A 15,869-nucleotide genomic window follows, 5' to 3' on the forward strand; every position below is an offset into this window, starting at 1 on the left:
ACGTAGCACCGTCAGCGCCGTCTCCTTCGCCTACTAGAGGTTGACCTGAGTCAGCTCCAGCTGTGCCGTATGCATGTTGCTCAGACTCAGACGCAGCGCCTCCAGTTCAAGGCCATGCACAGCCTGTGGGGAGAGAAGGCCTCTGTAAGGCCCATGGTCAGAACCAGGGCGCATCAGGGAGACACAGAAGCATGAATGAGAATGAGTAAGGAGGACACAGAAAGGGCAACAGCAGACATCCCCTGGGGTGGGGCAGGACACAGAGGCCCGGATGCCACCGAGACGCCACCCAGCTCCTCTGCCAGTGACCCCACAGCCCATCACCGCCCTGAGCACCGGCACCCCAAATTCCCTCACTGTATGACGGTACTGTGTGCACCTGGAGGGGCTCCGCAGCTGATAGGGAGAGCAAACAGCCCTGAGGTCAGTGTGTCACTCATGTGGCCTGCACCTGACCAGGTCCCCGGACCCCGGCATCCACCTGTGTCTCCTCCACCGGCCCTGCTGATGGCCCCCCCCACAGAACGTGGAAACAGACAAGGCAGAGAGAGGAGATGGCAGTGCCCGCCCCCCCCACCTGGATGCCCGCTGTGCCCTGTGGGGATAACAGAGACCATGCTGCAAGCCTGTGGGGACCCCGCCGGGTCACCTGACTCTGCTGCAGGCCAGCCTCATCTTCACGGCTGCTCTGCAGGTCAGCAATGGCAAGTTCACATTCTCGTTCACACTCCTGGGGAAGAAAGGCAAAGGATGTGGTCCATCATTCACGAGAAAACAGTCACTAAGAAACCACCATGATGTGCCCGAGAGCGGACAACGCACGTCCTCACAAAATCCCATTCACAGCTGTTCCCAGCAGCATCACTCGCAATGGCCAGAAGGTGCGAACAACCCAAATGCCTACTGAGGGATGAACGGCTGAACAAAACGTGGGCTGCCATTCAGCCACAAGAAGAAATGAAGGCCCCAGCTCAGGCTGCAACACAGAGGAGCCCTGAGGACGTGAGGCTGAGTGACAGAGCACACACGGAAGGCCGCGTGAGGTTCCATTTACTTTAAGTGTTCAGGATCCGCAAATCCGTAGACATGGAGTGGCCTGGAGGCTGCGAGGAGCTGAGGGAGGAGAGTGGGGTGGCTGCCACGAGCACTGGGCTTCCTTCTGGGGCAATGACAATGTCTGGAACCACTGGAGGTGGTGCTCACACAGTGAACGTACTAAATGCCACCGAGGTCTGTACTTTAAAATGGTGAATTTTATGTTTGCTAATTATATCTCATTAAAAAAAAAAAGATGGAAAACAGCGAACCCGCTTAAATGACTTAGTCTAAGTAAAGTCAAAGTCCCAAAAACAGGCCAGGCACGGTGGCTCACACCTGAAATCTCAGCACTTTGGGAGGTCGAGGCAGGCAGATCACCTGAGGCAGGAGTTCGAGACCAGGCTGGCCAACATGATGAAACCCCATCTATACTAAAATACAAAATTAGCCAGGCGTGGTGGTGGGCGCCTGTAATCCCAGCTACTCGGGAGGCTGAGGCAGGAGGATCCCTTGAACCTGGAAGGTGGAGGTTGCAGTGAGCTGAGATCATGCCACTGCACTCCAGCCTGGGCAACAGAGCAAGACTCCATCTCAAAATATAAATAAATAAAATAAAGTCCCAAAACAGAAGCTGTGGGCTCTCCCCACACCACAGCAGTACTGCCATGGGAGGAACGCACAACCTGCTCTCAGGAAAAGGGGAAATGACACTCACAGAGAGAAAATGTGCATAAAATGCCTGGATAAAGCAGGTACGAATAAAAGGTAAACCAATCTAGAAACACAAACTTTAAATAAAGATCCTTGCACGGCCACTAAATCAGCAAAAGTTGGTAACAATGTTACGAATCCTCAATGCCATTATGGTCACAGGAAACAAATGCACCCAAACACTACCAACGTCAGAATCAGTTGCCTCAATTTTTTTCTCAGCAGCCGTTCTGGCAACACAGGTCGAGCCACAGAAAGCCTTTCCCTGTCTCAACCTTCTCACCTCTGGAAACCTTTTCAGCAGCAATAACCCAAAGGGAAGAGAAAAGCTGCAGGGGCTCCTTGGCACAGATCCTGAGCCCACCAGCCATGTGGCCCTCCCTGCAGGCTCCTGGCCCCGACTGGCACCTGGGATGTCTCCCCTGCCTGTGGAAGCGACCGTTCTCTGGCTTCCCCACATCAGCCAGGGGCCTCTCTGGGCTCCAGGAGACCCACCTGCTCAAAGAGTATTTCAGACTAAAAAATGACACAAACTAAATTTTCTGCCCCAACTGGGGAACTGGCTAGGGGTGGAGAGATAGAGGTTTGACACAGTTGTGAAGGCTAGAAAGGCCCCAGGAGGAAGTAAACAGAGAAGGTGGCATGGTGGGCTCCACAGGGGCTGCCTGCACGGGGACTCGTCCCCAAGGCGGGCACCACATGAGTGCAGCAACATCTCCCTTCAACGTCAGGAGCTCAGGCCAGGCGTGGTGGCTCACACCTGGAATCCCAGCATTTTGGGAGGCCGAGGTGGGTGGATCACAAGGTCAGGAGATCAAGACCATCCTGGCTAACATGGTGAAACCCCTCTCTACTAAAATACAAAAAAATTAGCTAGGTGTGGTGGCGGGTGCCTGTAGTTCCAGCTACTCGGGAGGAAGATGCAGGAGAATGGTGTGAAACCGGGAGGCGGACCTGGTGGAGCCCGCAGTGAGCCGAAATCGCACCACTGCACTCCAGCCTGGGCGACAGAGTGAGACTCAGTCTCAAAAAAAAAAAAGTTGTGGCCGGGCGCAGTGGCTCAAGCCTGTAATCCCAGCACTTTGGGAGGCCGAGATGGGCGGATCACGAGGTCAGGAGATCGAGACCATCCTGGCTAACACTGTGAAACCCCGTCTCTACTTAAAAAATACAAAAAAAAAAAAAAAACTAGCCGGGCGAGGTGGCGGACACCTGTAGTCCCAGCTACTCGGGAGGCTGAGGCAGGAGAATGGCATAAACCCGGGAGGCGGAGCTTGCAGTGAGCTGAGATCCGGCCACTGCACTCCAGCCTGGGCGACAGAGCGAGAGCGAGACTCCGTCTCAAAAAAAAAAAAAAAAAAAATGGTAAAGAGACAAATAGCATCTAAGCTCACACCTCAAAGGAAGTGAGGAAAACAAGAGCAACCAAACCAACCAAAGAAGAAAACAATAATCAGGATCAGGCAGAAGAAATGAGATGATACGAAAACACAAAGATAGGGCCGGCGCAGTGGGCGTCGCGGCCTGTAATCCCAGCACTGTGGAGGGCTGAGGCGGGGGTTACCTGAGGTGGGAGTTCGAGCCATCCTGACCAACACGGAGAACCCGTCTCTATAAAAATACAAAATTAGGTCGGGCGCGGGTGGGGCCTCAGGCCTGTAATCCCGGCACGTTTGGGAGGCCGACGGTGGGTTGGATCACGAGGTCAGGAGCCGAGGCCATCCTGGCTAACACGGTGGAACCCCGTCTCTACAAAAAATACAAAAGACTAGCCGGGGCGCGGTGGCGGGCGCCTGGTAGTCCCAGCTATCAGGAGGGCTGAGGCAGGAGAATGCGTGAACCTGGGAGGCGGAGCTTGCAGTGAGTGGATATCGCGTCACTGCACTCCAGCCTGGGTGACAGCGTGAGACTCTGTCTCAAAAAAAAAAAAAAAAAAAAAAAAAAACAAAATTAGCCGGGCATGGTGGCACATGACTGTAATCCCAGCTACTCAGGAGGCTGAGGCAGGAAAATCACTTGAACTCGGGAGGCGGAGGTTGCAGTGAGCCGAGACCGTGCCATTGCACTCCAGCCTGGGCAACAAGAGCGAAACTCCATCTTAAAAAGATAAATGGAACAAAATGCTGGTCCTTCGAAAAGATAAACAAAACCAATAGATCATTAGTGAGATTAACCAGGAAAGGAAGAGAGAAGATCCAAATAAGCTCAATTAGAAACTAAATGGGAGACATTACAACCAATACCACAGAAATACCAAAGATCATTCAAGGCTACTATGAACACCTTTATGTGCACGAACTAGAAAACCTGGAGGCGATGGATAAATTCCTGGAAATATACATCCCTTTGAGATTAGACCAGGAAAAAACAGAAACTCTGAACAGACCAGTAACAAGTAGCAAGACTGAAATAGTAATTTAAAAACTGCCAACAAAAAATGTCCAGGACCTGAGGGATTCACAGCTGAATTCTATCAGACATTCAAAGAAGAATTGGTACTAATCCTACTGAAACTATTTCAGAAGATAGAGAAAGGAAGAATCCTTCCCAAACCATTCCATGAAGTCAGTATCACCCTAAAACCAAAACCAGGAAAGGACGTAACAAAAAAAGAAAACACAGACCAATATCCCTGATGAACACAGATGCAAAAATCTTCAACAAAATACTAGCTAATCGAATCCAACAACATACCAAAAAGATAATACAGCTGGGTTTCATAGCAGGGATGCAGGGTTTAACACACACAGGTCAACAAATGTGATACACCACATAAACAGCATTAAAAAGAAAAATCATGTGATCATCTTGATAAGATGCAGAAGCAGCATTGGACAAAATCCAGGATCGCTTTATGATTAAAACCCTCAGCATAATCGGCATAGAAGGGACACTGTCATTCATGACAAACCCACAGCCAACATTATACCGAAAAGGGAGAAGCTGAAGACATTTTAGAACTGGAAAAAGACAAGGATGCTCACTTTCACCACTGCTCTGGAGTCCCAGCCACAGAAATTAGACAAGAGAAGAAACAGAGGGCATCCACATTGGTAAAGAGGAAAAACAGTCACTGTCTGCGATGATAGGATCGTTTACCTAGAAAACCCTGGAGACTCATCCAAAAAGCTCCTACATCTGATAAATGAATTCAGTACAGTTTCAGGATGCAAAATCAATGTACACAAATCAGCAGCACTGCTGTACTCCAAAAGGGACCAAGCTGAGAACCAAATGAAGAACTCAACACCTTTTGCGACAGCTGCAAAAAATAAAATACGTAGGAATATACCCAACCAAGGAGGGGAAAAATCTCTACAAGAGAAACCACAAAACACTGCTGAAAGAAATCACTGGCCAGGCGCGATGGCTCACACCTGTAATCCGAGCACTTTGGGAGGCCGAGGCGGGCAGATCACAAGGTCAAGAGATTGAGACCATCCTGGCCAACACAGTGAAACCCCGTCTCTACTAAAAATACAAAAATTAGCTGGGCATGGTGGCACGTGTCTGTATTCCCAGCTACTCTGGAGGCTGAGGTAGGAGAATCACTTGAACCCGGAAGGCGGAGGTTGCAGTGAGCCGAGATCGTGCCATTGCACTCCAGCCTGGGTGATAAAAGCGAATCTCCATCTCAAAAAAAAAAGAAAGAATTGATGATACAAACAAATAAAACACATCCCGGCTGGCGTGGATGCAGTGAAAATGGAAAACTTTTACACTGCTGGTGGGAATGCAAACTAGTACAACCACTATAAAAAACAGTATGGAGGCCAGGCACAGTGGCTCACGCCTGTAATCACAGTACTTTGGGAGGCCACGGTGGGCAGACCACCTGAGGTCAGGAGTTCGAGACTAGCCTGGCCAACATGGTGAAACCCTGTCTCTACTAAAAATACAAAAATTAGCCGGACACAGAGGTGCACGCCTGTAATCCCATCTACTTAGGAGGCTGAGGCAGAAGAATCACTTAAGCCTAGAAGGCAGAGGTTGCAGTGATCCAGGTGCACCACTGCACTCCAGCCTGGCCAACAAGGCAAAACCCCATCTCTACTAAAAATTAAAAAATCGGCCGGGCGCGGTGGCTCAAGCCTGTAATCCCAGCACTTTGGGAGGCCGAGACGGGTGGATCACGAGGTCAGGAGATCGAGACCATCCGGGCTAACACGGTGAAACCCTGTCTCTACTAAAAAATACAAAAAACTAGCCGGGCGAGGTGGCGGGCGCCTGTGGTCCCAGCTGCTCGGGAGGCTGAGGCAGGAGAATGGCGTAAACCCGGGAGGCGGAGCTTGTAGTGAGCTGAGATCCGGCCACTGCACTCCAGCCTGGGAGACAGAGCGAGACTCCGTCTAAAAAAAAAAAAAAAAAAAAAATTAAAAAATCAGTCGGGCATGGTGGTGCATGCCAGTAATCCCAGCTCCTCAGGAGGCTGAGGCATGAGAATCACTTGAACCTGGGAGGCAGAGGTTGCAATGAGCTGAATTCCCACCACCACACACCAGCCTAGGCAACAGAGTGAGACTCCATCTCAAAAAAAAATAAAAAGCATCTAAAGCAGGAGCATCACTTGAGGCCAGAAGTTTGAGACCAGCCTGGTGAATGTAAAGAGACTCCATCTCTACAAAATATTTAAAAATTGGCTAAGCATGGTGGCATGTGCCTGTGTTCCCAGCTACTCAGGAGACTGAGTGGAAAGACTGTTCGAGCCCAGGGGTCGAGGCTGCAGTAAGCCATCATTGTGCCACTGTACTGCAGCATGGGCAACAGGGTAAGACCCTGTCTCAAAATTAAAAAACACAACAACACATGTCCAGGAGGCCAGGTGTGAAGGCTCATACCTACAACCCCAGCACTTTGGGAGGCCGAGGCAGGAGGATGGCTTGAGACCAGGAGTTAGAGCCTAGCCTGGTCAACATAGCGAGATCCCATCTCTACAAAAAAACTTAAAAATATTCTCTGCCTTACTAGATGTGAGAAAAATAAAATAAAAAATAAAATTAAAACTAAAACATGTCTAGGGAAAGGGATATTTTCGGAAGACTGATCAGATGAAAATGTGGCACTCAACTTGAAGGGACTCCCACGAACCAGAACACAGACTTCTCACAAAAGTAACACAAACACCCCACTAAAAAGGACCATACAATGTGCTACTCCAAGCGGAATAATGGGCATATGAAAAACAGAAAACATTCAAGGAACCAAAAAAAGATCCTGAAAAGTGGCACCCACGGCAGGCACAAAATAATAACAGTGATCCAAATCAACCCAAGCAACACACTCCATTCCAAGTGGATGGGCTGGTCAGGCGAGTGACTCACGCCTGTAACCCCAGCATTTTGGGAGGCCAAGGCAGGCAGATCTCTTGAGGTCAGGAGTTCAAGACCAGCCTGGCCAACATGGGGAAACCCCATCTCTACTAAAAATACAAAAATTAGCCAGCTGTGGAGGCACACGTCTGTAATTCCAGCTACTTAAGAGGCTGAGGCATGAGAATTGCTTGAACCTGGAAGGCAGAGGTTGCACTGAGCTGAGATGGTGCCACTGTACTCTAGCCTGGGCAACAGAGCGATACTTCGTCTCAAGAGTTCGACCAGCCTGGCCAACATGGCAAAACCCCATCTCTACTAAAAAAATACAAAAATTAGCCCGGCACGGTGGCGAGCACCTGCGATCCCAGCTACCTGGGAGGCCGAGGCAGAAGAATCGCTTGAACCTGGGAGGTGAAGGTTGCAGTGAGCCGAGATCACGCCACTGCACTTCAGTCTGGGCAACAGAGCAAGACTCCATCTCAAAAAAAAACAAAGTAGATAAGCTGACTGCACCTCTAAATACCAGGCCAAAGTAGAGACCAATTCACTCACAAAAAAAGACGTAGTTAAAGTAAGTTTGAAAATCTCTCTAGGAAACAAGAAATTATGCAGAACGACACAACCAATTTTAAAGAATCCAAACAGAACTAAAAACAGCAAGAACAAAATTAACAATTCCGGACATATTTAACAGCAAATTATATACAGATGAACACAGGTTTGGAAAATTGGGAGATAACCCAGATAAAACTATCCAGCCTACAGCCAAGAGCAAAAAGAAGGCAAGCACAAAAGTGGGCTGAGCTATACGTATGTGATATGGTTGGGCCGTGTCCCCACCCAAATCTCATCTTGACTTGCAGCTCCCACAATTCCCACGTATCATGGGAGGGACCCAGTGGGAGGTAACTGAATCGTGGGGGCAGGTCTTTCCCGTGCTAGTCTCCTGAGAGTGAGTAAGTCTCACTAGATCTGATGGGTTTATAAAGAGGAGTTCCTCCGCACAAGTTCTCTCTCTTTGCCTTCCTCCATCCACCTAAGATGTGACTTGGTCCTCCTTGCCTTCCACCATGATTGTGAGGCCGCCCCAGCCATGTGGAACTGTGAGTCCATTAAACCTCTCTTCCTTCATAAATTACCCAGTCTTGGGTATGCCTTTATTAGCAGCATGAGAACGGACAAATACTGTATGCAAGAGAAGTCTAAACACTTAATGGAGAGAAAGAACAGGTAGAAGGTACACATGGAGATACTGGTTAGGATTTGAGAAGCAACAGATGAGAGAAGCATCATCCACATGTTGAAAAAAACCCTAGATCCCAAGTAGAATTAATGACATCATAAAAAGCCACACCTAGTGTGATAGTTAACACTGCCAACTCGATTGGATTGAAGGATACAAAGTATTGTCCTTTGGTGTGTCTGTGAGCGTGCTGCAAAACGAGATTAACATTTGAGTCAATGGACTGGGAAAGGCAGATCCACCCTCAATCTGGGTTGCCACCATCTAATCAGCTGCCAGTGTGGCCAAAATAAAACCAGGCAGAAGAGCTTGGAAGGACTAGACTAGACTGGTTAGCTCTCTGGCCTCCATCTTTCTCCCGTGCTGGATGCTTCCTGCCCTCGAACATCAGACTCCAAGTTCTTCACCTTTCAGACTCAAGACTGGCTTCCTTGCTCTTCAGACTGTAGATGGCCCACTGTGGGGCCTCACCTTGTGATCATGTGACTCGATGCTCCTTAATAAACTCCCCTTTATATATCTATCTATCCTTTTAGTTCTGTCCCTCTAGAGAACACATAAAATCAAAACTGCAGAATACCAAAGACAAAAGTCTTCAGGGTGGCCCCGGCAGTGAACACAAGCTAGACAGGGGCACAGCGAAACCACCGGCAGGTAAGATACCAACTGCCAACTATATGTCTACACCAGCCAGACTTTCAAGAAGGGAAATAAAAATAGGCCAGGCGCAGTTGCTCACACCAGTAATCCCAGCACTTTGGCAGGTTGAGGTGAGCAGATCACCTGAGGTCAGGAGTTCGAGATCAGCCTGGTCAACGTGGTAAAACCTGTCTCTACTAAAAATACAAAAATGAGGCTGGGTGCAATAGCTCACACCTGTAATCCCAGTACTTTGGGAGGCAGAGGCGGGTGGATCATTCAAGGTCGGGAGTTCGAAACCAGCCTGGCCAATATGGCGAAACCCCATCTCTACTAGAAATACAAAAATTAGCCGAGTGGTAGTGGCATGTGCCTGTAATCCCAGGTACTCGGGAGGCTGAGGCGGAAGAATCGCTTGAGCCCAGGAGGCGGGGGTTGTAGTGAGGCGAGATCACTGCTCCAGCCTGGGCGACAAGAGCCCAAGAGCGAAACTCCGTCTCAAAAACAAAAAAAGACAAATTCATTATTCATATTCACAAAAAAGCTAGAAGCAAGTAAGACATCCTTCACCAGGTGAGTGGATAAACAAATTGTGTACCGTGCACACAATGAAGTACTAACCAGCATCCAAAAGGAATGAGCTACTGATCAATCTAAAACTTGGATGAACCTTAAACTCATTTTGCTAAGTGATTTAAAAAGCTGAACTCAAAAGGCCTCCAAAAGTGCTGGGATTACAGGCATGAGCCACCACGCCCGGCCTAATTCTACGTATTATAGAATTCCGTCTGTAGAACATTCTGGAAAAGGCAAAACCATAGAACAAAAACAGACCAGTGGTTACCAGAGGCTGGGGAAGGAGGGAGCAGCTGTTTGGAAAGAGGACACAGGCCCTCTTGGGGGCTGGGGTTGTTCTGGAGGGTAACTGGGTGGTGGATATGACTCTACACAATTGTGCATCACAAAGAATGAACTTAAAAGCATGCAATTTCTAGGGTGGGGGAGGTGGCTCACACCTGTAATCTCAGCACTTTTGGAGGCCAAGGCAGGAGGATCACTTGAGCCCAACAGTTCAAGACCAATCCTGTCAACATAGTGAGACCCTGTCTCTACAAAAAAATAAAAACAACAAAACTTAGCCAGGTGTGGCGGAACGCGCCTGTAGTCCCAGCTACTTGGGAGGCTGAGGTGGAAGGATTGCCTAAGCCCAGGAGTTCAAGGCTATGGTAAGCCGAGATTGTACTGCTACACTCCAGCCTGGGCAACAGAGCAAGACATTGTCTCAAAAAAAAAAACAGTATGCAGGCCGCGTGCAGTGGGTCACGCCTGTAATCCCAGCACTTTGCGAGGCTGAGGAGGGGGCGGATCACCTGAGGTTGGGAGGTCAAGACCAGCCTGACCAACATGGTGAAACCCTGTCTCTACTAAAAACACAAAATTAGCTGGGCATGGTGGTGCACGCCTGTAATCCCAGCTACTCGGGAGGCTGAGGCAGGAAAATCACTTGAATCCGGGAAGTGGAGGTTGCAGTGAGCCGAGATCGCACCATGGCACTCCAGCATGGGCAACAAGAGCGAAACTCTGTCTCAAAAAACAAAACAAAACAAAACAGTATGCAATTTAAAAAAATTGACCAGGATGGTGTGGGATCCCAGGACAGGAAGTAGCCAGTGACCAATGAACCTGACTACATACTCACCCATGAAGACACAACCTTAGTGAGGGGCTGGGGAAGAGAGGAGTGACCTGAGTCACCTCGGAAAACAGTTTTTTTTTTTTGAGACGGAGTCTTGCTCTGTCGCCCAGGCTGGAGTGCAGCGGCGCGATCTCGGCTCACTGCAAGCTCTGCCTCCCGGGTTTACGCCATTCTCCTGCCTCCGCCTCCCGAGTAGCTGGGACTACAGACGCCACCTCGCCCGGCTAGTTTTTTGTGTTTTTTAAGTAGAGACGGGGTTTCACCGTGTTAGCCAGGATGGTCTCAATCTCCTGACCTCATGATCCGCCGGTCTTGGCCTCCCAAAGTGCTGGGATTACAGGCTTGAGCCACCGCGCCCGGCCGGAAAATAGTTTTGACTGGAAACTGAAAATGGAGACCAAAGGAGATGTAAAGACACACCGAACTCCACTTAGTAAATTTGTTTCTTATATGATGTGGGTTGGTACTTCTGAAACTATTATACACTTACAGAAGAGTTAAGCAAATAAGTAAATAAATGGGGTCGGGCATGGTGGCCCACACCTGTAATCCCAGCACTTTGGGAAGTTGAGGCAGGTGGATCACCTGAGGTCAGGAGTTAGAGACCAGCCTGACCAATATGGTGAAAACCCATCTCTACTAAAAAATGCAAAAATTAGCCAGGCATGGTGGTAGTGCTTGTAATCGCTGCTACTAGAGAGGCTGAGGCAGGAGAATCACTTGAGCCCGGGAGGCAGAGGCTGCAGCAAGCCAAGATCCCGCCACTGCACTCCAGCCTGGGCAACCGAGCGAAACCATCAAAAAAAAAAAACCCTTCCAATTTATTTATTTATTTTTTTTAAATAAATAAATGGCAGAAGTGAGAGCCAGGCTTCTCACTGTCTTTGAGAAAGAAACTGCAAATAAACCGGGGGGCGGGCAGAGTGAACCCCGTGGTGCTGGATTAGGCTCTGAGGTATCAGTGTGTACTCCTATTTATTTTAATATATGCGTCTATAAATACAGATGAACATAAACACAGCTATGAGTGTACACACAGACTAGCTCCCAGGCACACCCTTCCTCACTCCATCCACGGAGAGAGCCCAGAAGCAGCAGCAACATCCCAGTAGCAGTGAGCACACCGAGTGCCCAGGTCTTGGTCTCAATACCACAATCCAGTAAAAGGCACCAAGACTCCTTGGAGAAACAGCGGACTCAGAAGGGAGACAGGGACCACACGATGAGCCTGCGGCACCAACTTGCAGTGTCAGAAAGCCAGGATGTGCTTCAAACACACGACACAGGGGCCACCTGAAGAGGCTCCCCATGGACAGAGCTACAACAACTTAAGCATCAAAATAACACTGAGGCTACACTAAGCTGTGACGGCCCCACCACACACTCCAGCCCAGGTGACAGAATGAGACCCGGTCCCAAAAAGTAAATAAATAAATGAAGAATGGGTTTTATAGAACCCACCAGAGACTGTTCTTCCAGGCCCCGCCTATGAGTTAGATCTTTCCTGTAATAATGCAAATTAAAAACCAAACTTGGCTGGCATGGTGGCTCACACCTGTAACCCCAGCACTTGGGGAGGCCAAGGCGGGAGGAGCACCTGAGGTCAGGAGTTCGAGACCACCCTGATCAATATGATAAAACCCATTCTCTACTAAAAATGTAAAAATTAGCCAGGTGTGGTGGCAGGCGCCTGTAATCCCAGCTACTCAGGAGGCTGAGGCAGAAGAATCGCTTGAACCTGGGAGGCAGAGGCTGCAGTGAGCTGAGATCATGCCACTGCACTTCAGCCTGGGCAAGAAGGGCAGAACTCCATCTCAAAAAACAAACAAATTTGCCAGCCAGGTGCAGTGGCTTACACCTGTAATCCCAACACTTCAGGAGGCTGAGACGAGCAGATCACTTGAGGTCAGGACCAGCCTGGCCAACGTGGCGAAACCCTGTCTCTACTAAAAATACAAAAATTAGCTAGGCGTGGTGGTGGGTCCTTATAATCACAGCTACTCGGGAGGCTGAAGCAGGAGAATTGCTTGAACTCAGGAGGTGGAGGTTACAGTGAGCCAAGATCACACCACTGCACTCGCTATAGCCTGGGCAACAGAGCAAGACTCCGTCTCAAAAAAAAAAAAAAAAAAAAAACAAAACCAAAACAACCAAACTTCCCTAAAACAGTATGAACTGAGTCTAGCTAGAACCAAATGGCTAAAATATAGGCTTTCTGTTTTTTGGGGTTTTTTTTGAGACAGAATCTCGGCCTGTCTCCCAGGCTAGAGTGCAGTGGCACCCTAATTTTTGTATTTTTAGTAGAGACGGGGTTTCACCATATTGGCCAGGCTGCTCTCAAATTCCTGACCTCATGATCCGGCCACCTCGGCGTCCCAAAGTGCTGGGATTACAGGCATGAGCCACCACGTCCAGCCTAAAATATAGGCTTTTAACATAACACTTTAAAATTAGTCAATTCCAAACTTAATGTTTTCTTCCAAATGCTAACAAAAAATATGTCAATAAAATAAAAGTAATCAACTCAACATGTATGGAATTCATCCCACCAGGCACGTGGCAGAAACCAGGGACATGTAGACTGACTACAGCCTCCCCTGACCTGCCAGGCTCCCAACTGGCACAGCCTCCCTGCCCAGCTCCCAATGGGCACAGCCTCCCTGCCCTGCCAGGCTCCCAACTGGCACAGCATCCCTTCCCTGCCAGGCTCTCAACTGGCATGGGACTTCCAGTCACGTGACTGATGTGAAAACTGAGGTGCCAGGCCTAAGAAAAATGCTGAACAGCCAGGTGAGTCCATCGACAAGGGCAACTAGAATAAAGGCAATTCGTGAAATTCCTCAAACTTATGAAGGGTGGCTTCTCTTCAATGTCCCATGGGAAAAACAAAAAAGGAAGATCACAAGGAAAGCAGATTTGAGGTCTGAAGAGAGGCTTTCCATCCACAGGCAACACTAAGAATGTGCAGGCAGTAGCACGTGGGGCCTACAGGGTAAGCCTCTGCCTCCAGCTCTCTCTGTTTCCAGTTTCTACTTTTAAAGAGAGGCCCTGCAGAGATGGAAGGTACTCTCACTGGTTTGGATTTCTACAACATAAAGAAATCCTTTGACAAAGAATACACCTTAACACAGAACTTGAAGAATACCTTTGTGATGATCTCATGCTGTTCTGGATGGGGGTCACTGACTGTGAAAATCCCAGGCTGTTCTGGAGGGTGGTCACTGACTGTGATGATCTCACGCTGTTCTGGAGGGTGGTCACTGATTGTGAAGATCCCATGCTGTTCTTGATGAGGGTCACTGATTGTGAAGATCCCACACTGTTCTGGATGGTGGTCACTGATTGTGAAGATCCCACGCTGTTCTGGAGGGTGGTCACTGATTTGCTTCTGCTGCAGTTGTTCCAAGTCCTCTCTCTTCCCTCCATCTTGGTCCTCCAGCTAAGAAGGGGAGGGCCAGAAAGAAGCATTTAAAGCAAGGTCCAGGGGTGCAGCCTCAGGCCTTTCCCAGCTCCTCTACCTGCAGGCCTACGCTGACTTCATTTAACAAGGAGAGCTCATTTCCACCTGTTCAGAAAGTGAACCTTCCGCATTAACAATTCTCAAGTTTTAAATTTTTTTTTTTTTTTTTTGAGACGGAGTCTCGCTCTGTTGCCCAGGCTGGAGTGCAGTGGCGTGATCTTGGCTCACCGCAAGCTCCGCCTCCCGAGTTCACACCATTCTCCTGCCTCAGCCTCCCAAGTAGCTGGGACTACAGGTGCCCGTCACCACGCCCGGCTAATTTTTTGTATTTTTAGTAGAGACGGGGTTTCACCATCTTAGCCAGATGGTCTCGATCTCCTTACCTCATGATCCACCCGCCTCGGCCTCCCAAAGTGCTGGGATTATAGGTGTGAGCCAGCGCGCCTGGCCTATAATATATTTTTATAGAATTTTTTTTTTTTTTTTTTTGAGATGGAGGCTCACTCTGTTGCCAGACTGGAGTACAGTGGCACGATCTCAGTTTACTGCAACCTCTAACTCCCAGATTCAAACGATTCTCCTGCCTCAGCCTCCTGAGTAGCTGGGACTACAGGCGCGTGCCACCAGGCCCAGCTAATTTTTGTATTTTTGGTAGAGACGTGGTTTCACCATGTTGGCCATGATGGTCTTGATCTCTTGACCTTGTGATCTGCCCACCTCGGCCTCCCAAAGTGCTGGGATTACAGGAGCAAGCCACTGTGCCCAGCCATGAACTCTACTTTCAAAAAAAATTTAATTAATTTTATGAGACAAAGTCTCGCTCTGTCACCCAGGCTGGTGTGCAGTGGTGCAATCACAGCTCACTGCAACCTTGACCTCCTGGGCTCAAGCGATCCTCCTGCCTCAGTCACCTGAGTAGCCAGAACTACAGGCATGTGACACTGTGCCCAGCTTATGTTTTACTTTTTGTAGAGACAGGGTCTCTATGTTCATTATGTTCTAAGGCTGGCCTCAAACTCCTGGGCTCAAGCAATCCTCCCACCTCACCATTCCAAAATGCTGGGAATACAGGCATAAGCCACAGTGCCCAGACTAGCCTGCTCTCAGCAAGATGATTCACTGAGAACATTTCCATTTCCTCCCAAAGTAGCAAAGAAAAATCACAGTGTTGGCTTTTCAAGATCATTAGATGAGTCACAAAATGAATGCAGAGAGCGCGCACTCATAGCCAATGACGGCAAAACTGACATGAAAATAAAATTTCACATGAGTCTTCATTTGACAATACCCTAGGATCAATCTTCTCAGAATCAAGAGGAAGTGAGGGACGAAAAGGGGACACAGTGGTCTCAATCAGCTGCCCGCTCACTTGAATGATCCCACTTCAAAGGAACCTGACCATCCACTTCCTTAAGAGGACACTTCTAATGTTTGCATGCCAAAACTTAGTTGATGCAAAGAGGTTGGAGCAAATTTCTAATGAGGTTGTTTTAAATTATTGCTTTATTTTTACTTCTGTAAACTACTTGTGAAACAACTTAAAATGACAAAACAGTAAAGAGGGCCCAGGAATCTAGATGATAAATGATGGTAACTATTTTTCCTGGTATTTGATACAAATATGGGTTGGAAAAGTGCTAGAATCACACTTCTTAAGCCTTCTATAGCACTAGTTAAATCTTCTGCAGCCAAACTTTTTGTATTTTCTTCTGAAATTCTTGACTTCGGAGCAATTTTTGGATGGTTTTTTTTTTTTTTTTTTTTTTTTTT

The 15,869-nt window shown here is 48.5% G+C and overlaps 1 protein-coding gene across 1 annotated transcript in view; it reads right to left on the reverse strand.

The window, feature by feature from the left end:
• The window catches only part of PCNT (pericentrin), a 122,098-nt gene that overhangs the window by 98,558 nt on the left and 7,671 nt on the right, over positions 1 to 15,869 (reverse strand). The window contains exons 3-4 of the mRNA XM_017847273.1: positions 13,785 to 14,078; positions 650 to 730 (exon numbers count right to left, since the gene is read on the reverse strand). Of these exons, the coding sequence (XP_017702762.1) occupies positions 650 to 730; positions 13,785 to 14,078 (375 nt within the window). The remainder of the gene's footprint in view (positions 1 to 649; positions 731 to 13,784; positions 14,079 to 15,869) is intronic.

This window comes from Rhinopithecus bieti, unplaced genomic scaffold (genome assembly GCF_001698545.2).
Source record: "Rhinopithecus bieti isolate Rb0 unplaced genomic scaffold, ASM169854v2 scaffold_29990, whole genome shotgun sequence".
Taxonomy (NCBI): domain Eukaryota; kingdom Metazoa; phylum Chordata; class Mammalia; order Primates; family Cercopithecidae; genus Rhinopithecus; species Rhinopithecus bieti.